Source organism: Triplophysa rosa, linkage group LG22 (assembly GCF_024868665.1).
Source record: "Triplophysa rosa linkage group LG22, Trosa_1v2, whole genome shotgun sequence".
Classification (NCBI taxonomy): domain Eukaryota; kingdom Metazoa; phylum Chordata; class Actinopteri; order Cypriniformes; family Nemacheilidae; genus Triplophysa; species Triplophysa rosa.
The window spans coordinates 5606198-5626307 of NC_079911.1; the positions used below are offsets into that span (position 1 = coordinate 5606198).

General features: G+C 37.6%; 1 protein-coding gene across 1 annotated transcript; it reads right to left on the bottom strand.

Annotated features, from left to right (window-relative positions):
* Positions 1-16825: 16825 nt before the first annotated feature.
* ndufa8 (NADH:ubiquinone oxidoreductase subunit A8) lies at positions 16826-20031 on the bottom strand. Its single transcript, XM_057321513.1, has 4 exons — positions 19871-20031; positions 19161-19324; positions 18169-18334; positions 16826-17157 (listed from the first exon to the last, which is right to left on the bottom strand). Exons 1-4 carry the CDS (start codon positions 19919-19921, stop codon positions 17020-17022), a joined length of 519 nt encoding a protein of 172 aa, XP_057177496.1. The 5' UTR covers positions 19922-20031; the 3' UTR covers positions 16826-17019.
* Positions 20032-20110: the final 79 nt, after the last annotated feature.

The window sequence follows — 20110 nt, forward strand, 5'->3', positions numbered from 1 at the left end:
GCATCTGTTGAATTGCAAAATCCTTGAACATAAAGTTATGAGACTTTTCAATTAGGAAAATTTGAAGGGATAGTTCACCCAAATATGAAAACTGTCATCATTTACTCGGCCTCAGGTTGTTTCAAACCTGTATACATTTCTTTGTTCTGTTGTGCACAAAGAAAGATATTTGGAATAATGTTAGCAATTTTCAGTTCTGGAACATTTCAGTCCTGTAGATTTTTTTGTTCTGTTGAACACAAAATTACATATTTTAAAGAATTTAGGAAAACACACAGTTCTGGGCACCTTTGACTACCATTTAATTGTTCCTATGGTACTCGATGAGGTCCCAGAAGTGACTTGGTAACATTCTTCCAAATATCTTTCTCTGTGTTCATCAGAACAAAGACATTTTTACAGGTATTAAACAAGGGTAAATAAATGATGACAGAATTTTCATTTTTGGGTGAACTATCCCTTTAAGTACATGTTATTTGAATCATTTGACATATAATCTAATTATGTATCAATAATAAATTATTTGGACAAAAATAGGATTCCCACAGATATGCAGACCTTTCAAAATGTACAAATATCTTGCAAAATGTTTGTAAAACGATGTTATGTAACTAAAATTCAAAAATAGTCATGACCGTTTTATGTAAACCATTAATGTGAATGTAGTACATGGCAATGTGTGTATTCCTGGCCAGGTCTCGTGTTGGCTTTTCGTCTGCTTGCATTCTCGAGCTCAGCTGGACAATGTGCATCTCAGAGGTGAAGGATAAGCATAGAAATGTTCAACCATTTTCTCTCCCTTTATTTATTTTTGTCCGTGTTGTTTTCTCAGTATTGCAATGCATCACTTGACATTACCCAAGCAAGTTTGAGCTGCAGAGTATCAGCTGAAAGCAATTTCGTACCGAGCGCAGCTGCCAGGCGGATAAGACTCTCCCTCTCTCGTTTACTTTGAAATGCTGCTTTTTTTAACATCCAAAATACACAAGGCAGCCAAATTGCTGACATGTGTGCGAGGAGTGGTGAAGTCCCACATTCTTTCATGCCCCTCTATGCAAAACTGGCCATTGTTTATTTAAAGAACACAGAACACTTTAGCACTATTAAGAAACATGTCATATAGTAAACGAAAGGTTTCCTCCCAGGAAAAATCCCCCGTCGTTTATTTTTCTTTGCAAAAAGTTATTTTACTTTCTATGTGCAAACTCACCGCATACACAATTAAAGCCATGGTGCTTGTAATTGGCTTGTGTACAGCTGGACACTAACAGGCAAGGCAAACGTGGAAGTAAGGAGCTTATTTGTGTTCAGGAGGTCGGACGAGTGGACTGGACTCCATCGCTCATCTAGTGGTCACATCATATCACATTAATGTTCACACATAACACCCAACCATACAGCTTCCTGGCATGAGCGTGGACTTTTGAGTTTTGAGGAGAGGTTCAACTTCGGTCTCCTTAAGCGTTCACATCCATTCATGTGGGTTAACTAATTTTGCTTCGGAAGTGTTCAATGACGAATCGCACAGGCGTTGTATCAGCTACTGAATGAGGTCACATGGATTCCACCGATTGGTTGGGTTTTAATAGATTTTGAGATTTGGAAAGAGTTGTAATCAGCTCATATTGCTATCAGAAGGTAACAGGGTGGATGGTAACAAACTTAACAGTAACAGGGTTGACAGTGATTAAAAATGATACAATTATTTAAAAAATGAAAAATTATTAAAAAACACTACATTTTCTTGACTAATACAACTTTTTGATTGATGATAATGTTTTTATTTGTGTTCATGAAATGTAAAAAGCCAAAAATATGATGGTAACAGGGTTGAAACATAGCTTGAAAGCTAACACAAATTTTATTTTTACAATTTGTTAACTAATATCTATGCTGAAAATGCTATCTTTTATTTTCACATTTAAAACGTGTGTGTTTTCTTCTACACCAAGAAGCTAGTTTTTGTTGACATGTTATGAAAATGTCTATATTCATATTTTAAATGTCTATCAGCTGAAATTATTATTTAAGAAATTTATATACTGAATATATAAACATGAGGGACACAAATGGCACTCATATTGTTCAATGAGCTATTGTACATTTTTTGATTCGATAATGAAATACTTTAATTTAAGAATATATTCTGTAAAGCACATATTTGTTTAAAGGGGTCGTATGACACTGCTAAAACAAATATCATCGTTTTTTTTAGATGCAATGTAATGTGTATACATGATTTAAGGTTAAAAAACGCTGTATTTTCCACATACCGTGCATGTTTGTATCTCCTCTTTGCCCCGCCTCTCTGAAACGCGCAGATTTTTTAAGAAGCTCATGGCTCTGAAAAGCTAGGTGTGCTATGATTGGCCAGTTAACCAGTGCGTAGTGATTGGTCGAATACTGCAAGCGTGTGACGGAAATGTAACGCCTCTTACCATATTTGGAACATCACGTTCCAAAGCAATTGTACTGACAGGTACGCCCACCTTACTTGTGTATACATTTGGGCGGTCTTAGTCAAATCGTACCACCAACTGGCGTAGATTTGTGGGGGTGTGGTTACACGAGGCTTTTCAGGCAGGTCTGGGTGAGCATTTGCTTTAAATAGAATGCATCTTTTGTTCCGCCACTTTATTATTCGCAATTTTACGTGTATAATACATGCATGGGCAACTTATAACACACCAAAGACACAGAAAAACATGTGTTCGCGCCATATGACCCCTTTAATAGTCAGCATTTAAACTACTGACAACCACAAAGTCACGTTCTGGTAGTTGTTACGCCGTAAGCTCTGTTGTCATTCACAGTTAATCTAAATAGCCGGTGGAAGTGGAAAGGGCAGAAAGACCATGGTAAACAAGAATGATGTCATGAGACCTGATGAATATGGTTGTAATCATGTCAAAAGCACTGACCTTTACAATGAGTGACAAAACTGAATTGGATTCAGGATCCTTCTACCGGCTAAACACTTCCAGCTTTCCTGTCACTGAATGAGGTCTGCAGTGTAAATATAATCGGAACCTTTAACACAACGACACACATGAAATGATCCTCACATCCTTCTTTTGATTTTCAGGATGGCTGAGTGAATCCATCATAAACAGAGGAATTCAGATTGGATTACGGTGCGCAAAGGTCTCTCTTGACAATGCGCTGGAGAATCTAGATCCTTCTGCATTCTCATGCCGAGCGCCAAGACTATTGTGTTGTCCAACAAGTGACTAAGCTCTCGACTTCCCAGGATTTGCTGCTTGTCCAGTTGCTTCCAGCAAGCAGCTGCACCAGTTTGGCTTTCTGTGGTAAACAGGATTCTTTCTAACCCACACTATCCTGTGGTTACCTGAAACAAACACACCTCCTCATATACTGTAAGTGCTTTGACTTGTGGCTTGGATTGTGGATGTCCGGGCACCGGGCAGAAGTACAGAGGTTTGTTGAGTGAAAGAACCACAATTGAGGTTGCAGTGCCAAACACCTGAAAAAACTATATGACCCTTTAATAATGTGGCAAAGAGAGAGATATTAATGCAGTGCATGAAAAGGTTAAAAATTAAGGTTTTGTAATGTTTCTCTGGGGCATTTTTGTACATTGAATGTACTTTGAATCAATTTAGTGATTTTGTTAATGCTCCAGCACATCCAAATGGTTTTGAAGAACTAGACGTTTAAACTTTCTTTCTTTTGACTGTAAACTGTTTTGGTTTTATATTCAGACATTCCATCCATACTGACCCTGGTTTGGTGGTTGTCTAGTCGGTTAAGCAAAATGATGGTCAGTTATTGAAACATTATTTAAAGGCCTCAAGGTTTGCACATCTTGAAAAACATCTTGAAATGGATGAGAAGAGGTGAAGGGGTTTGGGCTCCTACAGCCCGACAGCCTGTAGATTAGATTCAGGGATGGAGTGGGAGGTGGTCTACAGTGACTGATAGCCCACCACGGCCCAAGAAACTTGAGTTGCACCAAAGCCTAACACACCTTGACATGCATAGGAAACTGAAACCCAGCTCCGAGTTGAGTCAGATATATGTACCACCAAAGGAGCTCTGCCGCACCGCTCAGCACGGCTTTTAACTCAATCTGTTTAGATTGATTCACGGAGGAGGAATTTCTCCGTCCTGAACCTCCTCCCCTTACTGCTCTCTCCAAGAGGCCTAAAAACCGCATACACAAATGCTTTGAAATGACATGCAGGCAGATACGCATGGGAAATGAGCAAGTGCCCTATAGGAGCGTTCAGCTGAGTGCCAACCAAGGAGTTGACATGAGATCTCACTGTATACGTTTGCTTGGGAGCAACAAATATAGGCCCACTGCCTTCATGTCGGTGCCAGGATGTTTGGAGAAATCAAGGAAAAAGCCCTAGAGGACCTTGAGAGTATGGAAAAAAATACAACAAATAATTTGAATGCAAGAAATGTAAGGGCTTGTTTGATGACTGCATGAGTTGGCTGGAGAGATGATGTTAGTTCACCTCAGAGAGAAAAATGAAAGGAGTGAATATGAGGAGAGTCAAGAAGAGGCAATGGATCCGTTCCAAAATCAAGTGAGCTGCCCCTTACCCAAAATAAAACATTGTATTTTATTTTTTATACAGGCAGCAACACAACAAACGGATTCGGTACGTGCAAGTCTGCATTCAGTTCATCCTTGATATCAAGATCACATCCAGTACTTTTTTGATGCCTTTTCTGTACTTGTGATCTCGAGAATTGGAACCAGAACACAAGGACGCAAGATCGCTAAAGAATTGAGAAATAGCCATTGTCTGTTTAAGGAAAGTCTAGGAGGAGAATATTTTAAAATTGCTCACTAAAGTCACAAAAACACAACATACAGTAGTGGACAAACAAGATTTGCCCCCTCAGGTTCAATCAGGCCATTAAAATATGAGCTATAGTGGAGTGATTCATGACAGAAATTTCAAGTTTGGGTGGAGTATGCCTTTAAAGGGATACTTCAGTGAAGAAACAAAATTTCCCCATGTTTTACTCACCTTCAAGGCATCTTAACTGAATATGACTTTCTTCTTGAAGAATAATGCAGTCATAGTTATAATACCACGTATCATTTTTCTTCCAAGCGGTAGAATGGGAGTGAGTAGGGGGCAATTTTTTGAAGCTCCAAAAAGTGCGTCCATTGATCAAAGAACTGCTCGACACGGCTTCGTGGTCTTAACAAAGGTCTTCTGAAGCGAATCGTTGTGTTTGTTTAAACAATACAAACTAGACAATCTAGGGATTTTTAAGGTCCTACTTTGGTTTATGGAGTGTCCAACAAGAAGTTTATGTACATAGAAGGCGTAAAAACACTATTATTTCGTAATAATAGTTAATTACTTTTACCTTACTTCTTGACTGACTCTCAAATGATTCGTTCCGTTATTCATCTGTCTAATCCCCTCCTTTCCGCTGCCTAGTCTGATGTGATTGGTCAGATGGTCTAGTCTGCTGTGATTGGTCTACCGTGAATGAGGCTCACGAGCGACAGTGTTTGGGGGAGAAGAGTGAAGTTTTCGCTGGCAGTCCTAGCAAAACGTAGGAGGGGAACTATATGTAGTGATGTAAATCCGCGGCGATTCGCAAATTGGACTAGGGACGACTCGTTTGCGTGATTCAGAGTCGACTCTCTTTTTTCCAAGCCAATAACTTTGTTATCCATTCACCTTCGGATTTACAACTTGGCAAACTGCTTACTTTCAAACATGGCAACATTACACACTGCATGAAATGTCATTTTCATGATCTCATGTTATGTACGCTTTAAGAGAAATATCCATATTGACGCCACTATTAACTATAATGTCTACTTCCGTTATCCCTCGGCTGCGCGTGAACCAGAGGCTTATTTTTCCGGCAAAGGACAGTGATGAAAGCTTCCGCAAAGAGGAGACGGTATCTTATTGGAACAAAACGAAAAATGGTGTGTTCGTCACCGTATCTTACTACACGCCTGCGTCATTTGCCCTCAAAAACAAGCCTCTGGTTCACGCCGAGGGATAATGGAATGGGCTCTTTTTACTGGAACGTGGGAATTTCACTAGAGCAGCGCATTGCACTGTCATGTTCATTTAATCAGTACACAAAGCACACACAAATATTATGCAACATATAGTTTAAATTAGACTGTAAGTATTTTTAATCATACACATTTAGTATTGAGTGAAATACGTGTTTGTTTGTGATCAACATATCTCTCTTCATCTTCCATTTATTTTTTCCTGAGCTCAGCAACGCCCATGAACTATAAAGTTATAAATCTATCATTTATTTCATCTCCGGAAATGCACATACCAATCAAATGTACAGCTTAAATGGACTGTAAATCGCTTTGGATAAGTGTCTGCCAAACGCAGCAAACAATAAAGATTTATTTTCCCAGTGGGACATAATTCTGCTGTCTACCGCCCATGTTTTGGAACAGCCTTCGTGTCAGGCGTGCACCTACGTTGCTTAAAAATGCTGACCAGAGGCGGATCACTTTGATTTGAAACAGTGTGAATGAGAGTAGGCCCTGTTCAGCTGAACATCTCGCTATTGGTCGAGACGATGTGATTATTCTCCTTCATTGAGTGAAATCAATGAATCGAGGTTGAAGTTTCAACAAACAGTGTAGTTTATAAAAGTGCCTCTTCGACAACGAATGAGGGCAAGGAGGGAGGGGGGAAGAAGAGAAAAGGATTTGGAGCTCGCACGAACACTTCGGCCAGGGCTGTAAATAGTCCTGAAAGCTGTATCTCAAGAGGAGTAATGGAAGGCTGGTCACGAGCCAACACAAACACAGGGCTGGCCCGAGAGGATCTGCACCGCTGGGCCCGTTTTCCTCCTTTTCAATTCCCGAGCCCCGTCGTGCCCTCCGCCATCTGCTGCCCTCCTCCATATCCCCCCGCAGCTGTCAACAGCTGGGTCTGTCATTCACTGGAACCTCTTATAATGAGCAATCAATCACTTCTCTATTTGTTTATCTATCTATATACAGTATGAAGTCAAGTGTTGAGCCTCCGGCGGCGTCTGTTGCCTTCTAAGCATGCGCACGGCCTACTGCAGGGGTTCTCGAGAGATTTCGCTTCAGGATCAGGTTTTACATTGAACATCAAGTGGTGACCCTTTTTCAATGTGTAATGTTCCAAATTGGTTTTTTTTTCAAGCGTAGACATTTACTGTATATTTTTTATGTTTTTTCACATATATCTTGGATTCTTTTATTGTTTTGTTTTTTTACAAATAAAATAGCAAACTCTTTTCAAGAATGTGATTTAAAAGAGGTAAATTAGAAATATTACCCATAAGCAAATGAAAAATTGCTTTGGGCCCACTAGCCCTGCAAACATTGGCTGAGTAACAGACATATAAACACCATACAAGGGTTCATTACTGGATCCAAAGTCTCTTACATTTTCATGATTTCGTGCTTCAGACATCCAATAAGTCACTGTACAAAATACAAAGCCTGTTTATTCTTCTTGCAAGTGAATTTGCATTTGATATGATCAGGGTGGTTTGTTTTTCTCTTTACGTCAAGTAAGCGAAAAACAATCCAATAGACTAACTAATATGACATTGTTTTCAAACCTGTTCACTTTGGAATCCCACTAGCTTCTAAATGAAACACAAATTGATGAAGTATTTCTTTACTATTATTTGCATTTAACATTGTTTTCCCTGCTGTCTGTGACTCATTTCTGGGTCACCCACTCGATACGCAGGATAACAGCCATGCCCATGTCCAATGACTACATTTGCCTAAGGCATACAGTTAATTCAGCTTTGCCATTAATCTTTGGAAAAGTCGCACTCTTTAGTATCGGTTGCAATTGATTTGTGAACAGTTTTTTCAATACTGAATTATGCAGGCAATTCGGTTTTGAGTGAAAAAAAAAACAATTGTTCATACCCTGACACCTTGATTTCATCATTTGTTCGTTCACATCAACGTAATAGTTAGTTATCGCGGCGGTTCGGAGGTCACGTGTGATTATTTTGCAAAAATGCGACTATTTTCAGCCATAACCATGCAGCTGTGATCAGGACATCATACTTGTGCAGTCTTGTTCTCGTTTCTAACGCCTTATTTTGGCTTCTGAAAGAGAGTCGCTGAATGGGTAGCTGAGACAAAGCTGTCACAAGCCTTTTTAAAACAGAGGACAGTACTTCACACGCTGTTAGGAATGCAAACAGCAATCGCTGTAGTGGCCGTCAGTTAACAGATGTCTGAGAGTGTCTCTTTACAGAGGCGTGATACTGGAAATTTACATGCTAAATAAACACACGAGGTCCAATGATATAGTGTCTAAACATAAATGTGTCAGCAGGTGAAAGCTGGGTGGAGTTGACTTGTTTAAAGTGTACACCACTTTCTAAGGAACAGAAGATACAAAAATGGAAAGCATGCTCTCTTATTTTTACATACACAACGACATTCATACAAACAAAAAGCCAGTCATCAATTTATAAAGTCGCATATTATAAAGTGGCTAGGCCTATGGCCATTCTACAGAATTCGTGCAAACTGCTGTCCCACATCAAAAAACACATTTAAAAAGCATTCAAGTATTCAAATCTTGGCTGTTTACTAAGATTCTTCTATCATCTATTGAAAACCACAGTAATATTTATAATACCAGTAAGCTTAATCTATAAAATCATCATTTATTGGGTACTTTCAATTGGGAGATGGGTGTCCCGAATCCAAACCCCTAAATTTCAACTTATGTTGTAAATGTATAACATTTTATTTTTTCATTTTTTCCATTGTTGTTTTTAAAAAAATGTTTTGGATGTTTTTAAAAGAGTGAAGTTCAAATGATTAAACTGTAAAAAAAAGTGTCCCGGTATTTCATGTCACTACCGAAACAGTGTATGTTTTAGTCCATTGGCGTCCATTGGCTGAGACTGATGTTACACACCCCTACATTTTTTTATCAAGAATCATTACTGTGTCCCTCTCTCTATTAGCTACTGTACATGATGAGTAGATCGGTCTTATCATTTTGAAGTAAATGTGTTCCAAAGCCTGAAAATCCGTGTGTAGCTTTAAGAAACGTCACTAACATATTTCTTCTTCAATTGAGCAAACTTTTTGGGCGTTATTCCATAACATTTAGTTTTTATGTGTGTGCATTTGTTCAGTACTGTGTTTGCTAACCATGTGCTGATTAACATCTTTGAGCTAGGCTCAAAAGTATTCAAAAATTGTCACTACCCAAACAGTCACGACCGAAACGTATCACTGGGTATCATTGTTTCGGCAGTGACAAAAAGGAACACTTAATCCTTTATTTGGGGAAATAAACAAAACTTATTACAGTTATGTAAATCATTAGTATTTTAAAGGGGTCAAATGACAGGGCTAAAATGAATATTATGGTTTGTTTTAGATGTAATTTAATGTGTATACACGATTTAAGGTTCAAAACCGCTGTATTTTCTACTTACCGTGCATGTTTGTATCTCCTCTTTGCCCCGCCTCTCTGAAACTCGCAGATTTTTTACAAAGCTCATGGCTCTGAAAAGCGAGGTGTGCTATGATTGGACAGTTAACCAGTGCGTAGTGATTGGTCGAATACTGCAAGCGTGTGACGGAAATGTAACGCCTCTTACCATATTTGGAACATCAGGTCCCAAAGCAATTGTACTGACAGGTGATCAAATGTCATCGGTACTTTCCTTACCAATTCGAGCCCGAATCTGATCCGGAAAATGAATATGATCAAGCCGATACATCAACTTTGCCAGCGCGACTTGAGCAGGATGTAAAGGATTGGTTAAATATTATGTTAAATAGTTAAAAACTATAGCTAACTGTTTTACCTTTTATATACGACGTTATAAAGATTTGCCGTGAGTGATCAACCAGTGTTACGCCATGTCTCGTCGTGACTCAACAAAGACAATAATCCCCATTATAAACACGACATTTGCCTCTAGTTGGAATATAATTACTGATTATTAGGACTTATGTTGTCTTTTTTCTTGTTGCACGCTTGTCTGCATTTGCAGATCACACAAAGAATCAACATGTGCTACAAACACATGACAAACTCAACTCACGTTAGTCCGTAACAAAGTCTTTTAAAATTAAAATATATGTACAGGCTGCGAATCCGAAGCGCCAGACTGTCCTTGCGAAGTTGTAATGGTTGGAATTGCCCCACTTTTAACCAAAGCTTTCATGCACAGCCGGCCTTGATCTCTCTCAGGTTCATGAAGCAATCATCTGTGAAATGCACTGCACACACTTGAATATTCGGATTGTACTGTTCTGGAACAGTATTGTAAATAAAATGTAACCATTCATTTTTAGTTGTCTCATCTTTTGGAAACACGTATTTACGCCTATGACCCCTTTAATATGGTTTAGTAGTGATATAGAATGTGAGCTGTAGGTTTTCTATTAGATATTTACTGTCAGATGTGTGTCCGCTATATGTGCTGCCTGCGTATGTGCAACAAAGTTAGTTATTTGTATTAACATAAAATGTTGAAAATCTGATTCAGCTGTGCAAATTAAATATTGTGATCACTACCAAAACATTACCATCACTACTGAATATGTGTGTGTCACGACCGAACACATGGGATGTTTTGTTAAAAATATATTATATATAGTATATTAAATGATCAACTAAGATGTTATGATAGTGTTTAGTTCAATGTATATACTGTATAATCTAATGAATCCTTAACTTTGAAATCAGTATGATCAATTTTACGCCTTTTACAAAGAAAGATTGGATTCAAAATACAACAAATCTCATAAATTACACTTGAAATATTGTTAAAATTGTAACTGTTATTGATTTACATGTGAAAACATTTTTAAAAATAGCAAAAAATATATTTAAAAAGTAGATTTAAACAAAATCTTAATATGTAAATAACCCTTCTAATTAAGTTATATATTATTGTGTTTTAGTAGTGAAAAATTTGGGGAAAGGAAGAATATTCCAAAACTTTCTAAAATTACAATATGAAAATTAACTTCACAATTACTAGAAATGTGTACATTTGATGTTGTACAATTTGCATGTATACATAAAACAAAAGAATGCAAGATGTTTCCAACTCTGATTTTGCACCAATTCTGTAGAATGGCCCAATCAGTCACACACAGTCTTTTGGTTACACAAACATCTGTGTTACTCCAGTAACTACATAGAAACAGCTCAAGCGAAAGTGAAGGGGTGTCACAATTTTGTTACTGTGTTGGGTCAACACTTGATGTGAAACCAGTTGTGAACCATTGCTTTAGAGGTTAAAGCTGCAATCTGTTACTTTTGCCTCTAATTTGACATCTCTGTTTGAAACACAACATTTCAGTTTACATACTATTTGTGCCAGACAACTCAAAATTGAGAAAAAGATGGAGACTAGTTCTGTTTTCAGCGAGATTATGCGAAACGTGAAAATAAACTCACATTTTGGTCAAACTAGAACGTCATGTGGTGAACATGCGAACTTAACATAAGACTAGAATGCATTGAGGGTAGAAGTGGGGTATTTCAACATGGATATTCCAACCTTTGTGGGAAACATATCAAACACGGCTTTATCTTTACGTGAAACAACATCAAACTGAAATTTTCTGCAAAATTGTATCTGGCAACTTTAATTACAAATCATTATTAAAAGTTAAGGTACAAAAACACTAATTTTTACTGACTTTTCCGATTTTTGTTTCTTTTTAACCACATAAAACTTGTAAAATAGTTACATATTCCTGCGAGATCAGGTTGGCATTTCTTCATTTGGTTCTGAATAGAGATAAACTTACTGTATATAGTAAACACAATTTCCAGTCATTTCTGTGTTGTCTGCAGAATAAACTGAGATAGGATTTGCAACAGACTTTATGCTAATAGTCAAAAATATGGCTGCAGAGATTACGTCTGAAGTACAGAACTCAACTGATTGTATTACAAAAAAGACCAGGCATTAAAAGAAAGGCGATACAATAAATTTAACCCTCCTATTATGTTCAATTTTTAGCAACACTTTTAATGTGTGGGGTCATTTTGACCCCAAACACTTCAATATATACACAAAATTGCTCAAAAAGAAAGGTTTATGTTTTGTTATTTATTTACTCACAATTAACCTACCTATATTTTACAAGAAGTATTAAGAAAAAACACAGCTTTTTCATAATTTCTTAATATTTATATACATTTTTTTCTACATGTAACCTGTTGCGTTTACCTAGAAAAACAGCATTTTGCACCACATGAATTTATAGAATATTTAGGATAATATGAACATTTATTACATTTGTTGCAAGTTTTTTTCATAGGGTAAATGCATTCAAGCTATACATTATTTTTTATACTGTATCTATAGTATACATTGTTTTATACACAATACGTGTTCCCTGGCTTTTGAACCAATGACCTTTGCACTGCTAATGCTTTACCAACTGAGCTACAGAAACACTTCTGTATATAGGCTATACATATGTATAGATATACACACACAAAAAAAAAACATTCAACAGCTTCAAAAGTTTTCCTGTTTCTCAGTTGATAGAGCATCGGTCATGGGTCCCATACACTGCAGTATACCCTGTTCACTGCCAGTCATTTTGAATAAAAAGATCCACCAAAATGCAAAATTGTAAATTTAAACTGAACACTAAATACAATTTCACAATAGTTAGTACTTTTTTTGCTACTGGGAATCTGTTGTGCAGATTTTGTGTGTGTGTGTGTGTGTGTGTGTGTGTGTGTGTGTGTGTGTGTGTGTGTGCGTGGGTGTTTCTGATGTTTGATACGATAAGTACAAACTAAAACTAATATTTTACTTATGTTGGCAAGAGAGATTCATCAGGAAAAGGTAAAATAGAACAAAAAAATATTTAGCATAGAAAGTTAAGCATAAAAAGAATTTGGGGTCAAAATGACCCCAAACATCAACGATTAGGTTTAAATGTGTACAGACATTCTGAAAACTCTGTAACATAAGATGAACATGTCTATGAACTATTTTAATAAAATTAGAAAAAGTCAGAAAGAATCAAGTTTTAAATATGTATTTAGCATATTTAAAATAAATGTAAAAGTAGCTTTGGGGTCAATTTGACCCCACACATAACAGGAGGGTTAAGGGTTAAACCCAAAAACGCCAATACCTTTACAAGTTAAATGTTCATTGCCATGTATACATGGTATGTATCCAAGTGAATAAGTGTTGTAATGTCAGTGTTTGATATTTTTTGGTTGGAAAATATCATTATGTACTGTAAAAAGACATTTACAGGTTAATAAAGATCTGTTTTATTGTCAGAGAAATGTCCAACTCACAGAACCGCTTTTTTGTCCAACATTGCATTACGGTTTCTATCAGATCCTATATCTCAGTTTTTTTTCTTTTTTGAGGAAAATGTCAGTGTGTTTCATGTATTTTGCCTACTGCTATGAGATCTGTGTGTTGCACATGTGTGTGTATGAGTAAAATCAAGTCTCTCCTGTCAAACACATGACATTAATCCTATTAAAATGCAAGGCCCATTATACTTATGGTACGGATCAAGTTGTGCGTTATCCTGAAATGTGCATGTATTGTTGCGCAGACATCTGGACGGCTAGTCCGCAGCCCATGTCAGACTGTGTATTTTACTTAGACCTGCATGTGAGTTCAAAGCCACTCTAGTGAGAGGCCATTTTAAGTGGAGACATGAAAGCACCTCTCAACACGCCAGATCAGAGAAGAGGAGAAAACGTACAAGTAAACATATATAGCATGACATCTTATGGACAACACAGACACAACAAAGACTCAAAACTATTTGCTGTTTTTCAGATATTTTGCTGCACACACCAAGACGAAAGTTGGGTCCAGTTGAGTGCTGGCAACAAATCTTTGGCCCCACCCAGAAGCAGTGACATCACGTACATGCATTACTGTATGTAAACATGGCATTAATATGCCATTATTTACCCTATGAATGACACTTATATGTGTCTTCTATGTAACGTCGAGCCATAATTTAACAGGTTGTGAGTTTTTTTGGTGTCCTGTGTGCCAATGATTGTATCAACATATATGGGGCTTGTGCTGGTTCTGGGGTTGCTCCAAACAGGTAATTGCTCACTTCATAACATCGGGTCCTTTGGCTCGCATACATGTGACCCAGTGACTAAACAATAAGACATTCCTGGTAACAAGCAATATGTGCACATCTCTGTCTCAAATATTTATTTAATCCTGTCAAAGCCGACAGCGAAAAATAGGAATATTGACAGTATAAGAACGAGAATGAGCTAGTTTGTTTGAGTGTTTTAGCACCGCGGACACCCGTGCGGGCCGACGCTTTGTGAAAGTCTAGTATTGTATTTCTTTTCCCTGCCAGAGAGAGCTTCCTGCGCCGGGGTTGAGTCGACCAACACTGACCCTCATTTCCTTTGTTAGGGTCTAAACTAGCGCTGCCACGAGCCCTCGGGCCCTGCCTCCAGACTCTGGCCTCCCTACATGGACCTGTGAAGCGGGTCGGGTCACCGTCACCGCTGTCGACGTTTCCTGAGGGAGTCTGTGGATCGGACCGCACCTTTGCGTATCAAGGGGGAATTTTTCAGTTAGACATATTTGGCAGCATGACAACAATGGTGTTTGACTTGCAGGTCTTTAAGTAAACAGCATTGAAAATAGATGTACTGTACAGAGCATACTCTTTAAAGAGCATGTCGAGCCAAAAAGTTGTGTTATAACAGTGTTATAATTTAGTTTTATTGTAGCTATTTAAAATGAGATTCATGGTAGGTTCTCTTTATCTAAAGCTGTATTTTTTAAAGAACATGAGCATGTCTGTGCAAGTGCTTGGGTTCAGTGGATAGATGCCAGGGTGTTGCTAAGTGGTTGTTAAGGTGTTTTTAGTTATTTTAGTGCATTATTTGCATCGTAAATAAAAACACCCCAAAACCTTTCTATGTTTTCAAACCAGCTTTATCACCCACTAAGCAAAATGCTTATAATCCAAAAATCCCTTATCCAAACAACAGTTTAGTGATGCTTCTCTTAGCAAACTAAACTAATGCCTGACATGCAATGATGTAATTGTGTATGCATAAAAAAGGTCATGTAAAAGGAATGTACTGACTAGGCATGAAAGATATAATGGGTATTAAATGGCATGTTGCATTTTTTACCCATCACAAAAAAAGTAAATTCTCAAGAACATCAATATATATGTCAATATATTATCATCAATTATTCAGTTCTTAACAATTATTATTAAACTTGTTAATTGATTAATCACTGATACCACAAACATATGGAGAGCTCCACAGTATACAATATAAATAGAAATGTCTGCTATGGTATAAAAGTTTATATAGTCACGAAATGTTTTCATTATCTTCAATTTTTGGATCTGATATTTAAAATGATTAATGTGAATAAACATACCTGACTTTAGCCTCAGATGATTTTATATGCAGTTTTGTTTAATTTTGTTAAAATGCTTTTGTTTAAGTTGACTAATCGAGAAGCAAAAAGGTAAACCGATTAAATTGTAACAACCGATTAATAGATGATTATTGATTAATGTTTAACATCCCAAAACACCATTTAACATGGTTTACAATGAATTAAAAATTTCGCAACATTACTGCTTTAATATTACTGTGAAGATTTAATTCTTATTCCACTAACAATCATTAACAAATTTTATCAATTTATCATATTTATGTACCCATTTCAGATTTTGCCTTAACATCCCTTAACCATGGTAAAAACTACGGTAATGCATGTCCTGTTGTGACTTATCATTTTATCTAATCCCACAGTCCCAAAACATCTCACTTTATAAAGTTGAAACATTCGTATTAGTTCAGTCATTGTTTTGTCCCATGTTATCTGGTGCTTGTAGTATGTGTCATATTTCCCTCTGTCTCTCAGGAATCCCATGCCATAACTCCTCTGTTACTGGCACAAAGCTGGCCCCGCTCTATTCGGTTTCACTTCGGCCAAGAAAACGTCAGAACAAATTCAACAGTGCCTCCCAGGCTGCAATCTGACAGCAGCTTGCTTTGGTTCTTCAAAGACTATGTATTTCATCCAGAATGACGTTCTGACTTGTGTGAGGCAAGAGCAACTCTTGGGCTAAATTTGCACAAGCAAGAAAAAAAGAAGAATTTAGTTCCAGTTTGATTAAATTTCACGTGTGGGACCTCCCAGAAATACGTTCCGCATTTTGAATCGCAAAAAATCGGATATGACATTTCACTGAGACACAAGAAGGGATTTTTTTCAGGTTAACATTTGGAAACCTGTTATAAAAATATGGTGCAAAAAGAGTTGTGCACAGTGGTTTATTTACACAGGGCAGCAGTGCTGTTGCCTGTAGGGCCAATTGACCTGCGGTGCTCTGGGGCTGTGTAGGACTGACTCTTTGAACTTGTGTAGTGTTTTTCATACAGCTCTGCTCCAGCGGCTGGGTAAGGAAGTTCTGGGGGAAATTGCCTTTTACCCGAGAGGACTGTCTGAAGCCCCTGAGGTTCATGACACTACACAGCAAAAATCTGGTTTTAAAACACACACCATGGCACCAGATTAAGACAAGAGGTGATGGCTGGTCAACACAGCAGACCAAATGCATGAAAGCACCATTATAACAAGCTTAAATGGTGAACGTGATCGAACTACAAAAAATAAAAAAATGCAACACCACACCATTTTTCTTAACCAAAATTTGCATTTTTGCATATGAACCCTATGGAATGTCTTATGTTTAAATAATACTGTATTGTGCAAAGTACAAATCGAAACTAACAACCACACACCATCCAACTTACTGTGCGCCAAGAAAAAGCAACCTGTAGCCAATTTTAAATTAAATCTTTTTAATTCCATAACATGTACTGAGTGAACAAAATTTATTGACATTTCTACACATTAATTTAGGATAACAGCGCTGCCACTGGAACGCTGTATCTTGTACTGTCCAGTGGGGTCTGGTTCTGGCCAGAAGAATGGAGTTGATGGACATGATGATCTTTAGAGGACAGCAATTGGCCCATTTCACCAGTTCCAGAAAAACAAACGGCTGCCGTGTTTGGATGGTTGTAGCTCGGCCTCAATAGGAGTGTTGGGCTCAGGTCTTGGTCTTGAATGGTAGGGGTTTTCAGGCAAAGGCCGAGATGTTGCCACCTTGGTCACCTGCAGGACAGAGGAACAGTGTGAGGCACATGATCTGGATGGAAACCAAGAAATATGTGCTGCTCTTAAAATATTTTTTTTTGACAAATATGATGTTGAATTGCAGATCTCAAGTCACAGTGTGTGTAAACTGAAGACATTTAAGCAACGTCTTATATTAAGAAGCATGCTGTCTGTGCTCTGCTAGCACAAGAAAAAATATGACATTTTAAGGGTATTTAACTTTTCTAGTGGATTCCAAAGTAAACCTTGAGAAAAGGAACCCATTGTATTTGCATTCAAACTGAACCTGGACATAAAAGTGGATTTTGGTCTACTTAAGCTGAAATTCTCAGCCCAGATTTCCTTCACACTTATTTTTTCCAATGCAGTCAGTTAAATATTTTATTGTGACAATACTTATTTTTAATTTTATTATTTCAATTAATATTATTTCTATTACTTACGAGATTTATTTTGATAAGAGACGCTTGAGGTGCGAGAAGCTTACAATAGTTATACATTTAGAATCTATCACCTCCTCCTCTTCTGGGCCACAGTGTACGTTATTAAATTTGTATAACTTAATAACTTAAAAGGGCAAAAATACAGTGAACATGGAACAATCTACAAATACTTATTAAAAGTAAACGCACCGTTCTAAAAACACTTTGAGCCAAACACCTGCTCTGTATGTGTATTGTCTGTTATACAGCTGCAGAAAAAAAAATTAAGAGACCACTCCAGTTTTGCTTTGAATTTGCATTTCTGCATGCATTTTGGCAATTAGTGTCAAGTGTTGAATTTCAGCAGAAATAAAACTTGAGGGCAACATCAATGTCGAAAACTGAGAGAATGCAAGGAATCTGGCTTATTTCACCATATATTCATCTATGACCGGATCCTAAATGTATGTAGAAACATAGTATTTTTGTTTTTAAAAACGAATATGAGGCAATTCATTTGATTTGATTTGATTTGGATGTGAGCAGACCTAGTGGAAACAGAGAGATGATAAATATGTAGACTCACTTTGGACAGATCTCCTAATGCAGGCCTCTCCCAGCCCAGTTTATCCAGCACACAGTTATCAAACTCATTCTGCTGTTTACGACAGTGACGCAGCTCAGCCAGGTTTGAGTAATCCAGACAGGTCCAGTACTCTGTGAAAGACTCAGCACAGTTCCCCTTTATCTGCCTGTGGAAACAACAGCGCGTTAGTTCAGTTAGAAAAAATTAAATCCAGGTTTGGACAGAATTCTCATTTTTGGAGGAACTAGGAACTATACCTACTGCTTGTTCTATTTCATACTGACCCTTAATATATTTTGTCATTCTAGTCGTGAGAACATTTTTACATTGTGGGTAAAATACATTTTCCCTACGAACAGTTTCAGCCTTTTTTCAAACTACAGACATTACATTTACATTCATGCATTTGGCAGACGCTTTTATCCAAAGCGACTTACATTGCATTATACTATACATTTGTATCAGAGTATGTGCAATCCCTAGGATAGAACCCATGACCTTGGCGTTGCTAGCGCCATGCTCCAACCAGAGCTACACTGAGCTGTCTAGTTTATTACAGACACTTGTCATAGTTCAGACGCATGATGACAATATAAAAACATTGCAAAGCTACGTGCTCAAGATCAGCGAGAAGCAATAGTTTACCCAAAAAATGTTTTTCATAATTTACTCTCCCTCAAGCCATCCCACATGTATAAGACTTTTCTTCAGTCATTCACAAACCATTGTTGTTGTTTGGATTACTTTTATGATGTATGCATGTGCTGTTTTTGAGTTTCAACAAGCTGGGACCTTCATATGAACATAGAGTGACAGATATGTAGTTTGTTTTTGTCTAAAGAAAGGAGACATCATTTCATTTACATCTGGGATGACATGAGGGTAAGTAAATTATGAGAGAATATTCATTTTTTGCTTGAAACACAGTGTTAAAAAGTGTGATTAGTGTGTAATGAGTAACACAAACACCCAGACAAATACAATTTGGATACCTGAAGAAGTTTACAGCACATTCATTGACTTTCCTCCCTTCATTCAGACACTTTCTGGGGTCCTTCTCTTCCCACCGACATAGCATGAACTCCTTATTAGGCTTGTCACACTGTGACCCATAGTGATGGGCAGCCGCCTTCAATACAGCTGATGACACATTAACCTGTGCAGAATAACAACACTGAATCAGCTTCTATATACTCCAATGTTAAAATACAATTTTTTAAGCTTCCCCAAAAGGACTACATGCATGACATTTAAAAGCCCACTCTACTACATATGCAAATGCAAAACGTGTGATCTGTAGTTTATTTTATTGTAATGGATACTGTCAAGATTGCCCAAAGAATACGGTTTACAAGGCATGCCAAATTACCCAATTGTGCATCTTTAATAAGTCTGCTAAAAAAAACGGCATGGGGGTCAGTTTAATGTGTTACCCATTATATTGCATTTATGACTCAATGAAACACTTAAAACATGTAACGTTACATGCCAAGTTCCACAAATTATATGGAAAAAGAACGTATCACGGTGCTAAAAACAACTTTAACAATTTTTTCAAATGCATGCTTAAATCTTTGCTCCTACATAGCTTACAGTGCACAAGTTTATCACATTTAAATGAACATTACTGGTTGACGTTAGCTATAGCAGTCAGCAGCTTCAGGCCACCATCTGGTTGCATTTTTCCATTATTCAGACTTACCTCTTCGACGTTAAGGTCCTGAAACGTGGGAATCTCAACCACACCAGACATGGTGTGACTTTCACCGCACCAAAACTAGCCAAAATTTCTTTGACAGTTCACAACACACTTCAAGGTCCCCGTCTGCAGTGAGACGAGGCCGAACTAAGAAGGTCAGTTAACTGCGCATGCGGGAGGGGACACTTGCGGGCGCATGTCGATTGCGTCATCCGCATAAAAACTGGGGAACCTCACCGCCAT

Excerpts from the sequence above, each read along its gene's own strand:
- ndufa8 (XM_057321513.1), bottom strand. The coding sequence starts at position 19,921 with ATGTCTGGTGTGGTTGAGATTCCCACGTTTCAGGACCTTAACGTCGAA. Across the intron at positions 19,325-19,870 it reads AGGACCTTAACGTCGAAGAG|GTTAATGTGTCATCAGCTGT; the intron begins GTAAGTCTGAAT and ends TATTCTGCACAG. Across the intron at positions 17,158-18,168 it reads CATTAGGAGATCTGTCCAAA|GTGACCAAGGTGGCAACATC; the intron begins GTGAGTCTACAT and ends TCTGTCCTGCAG.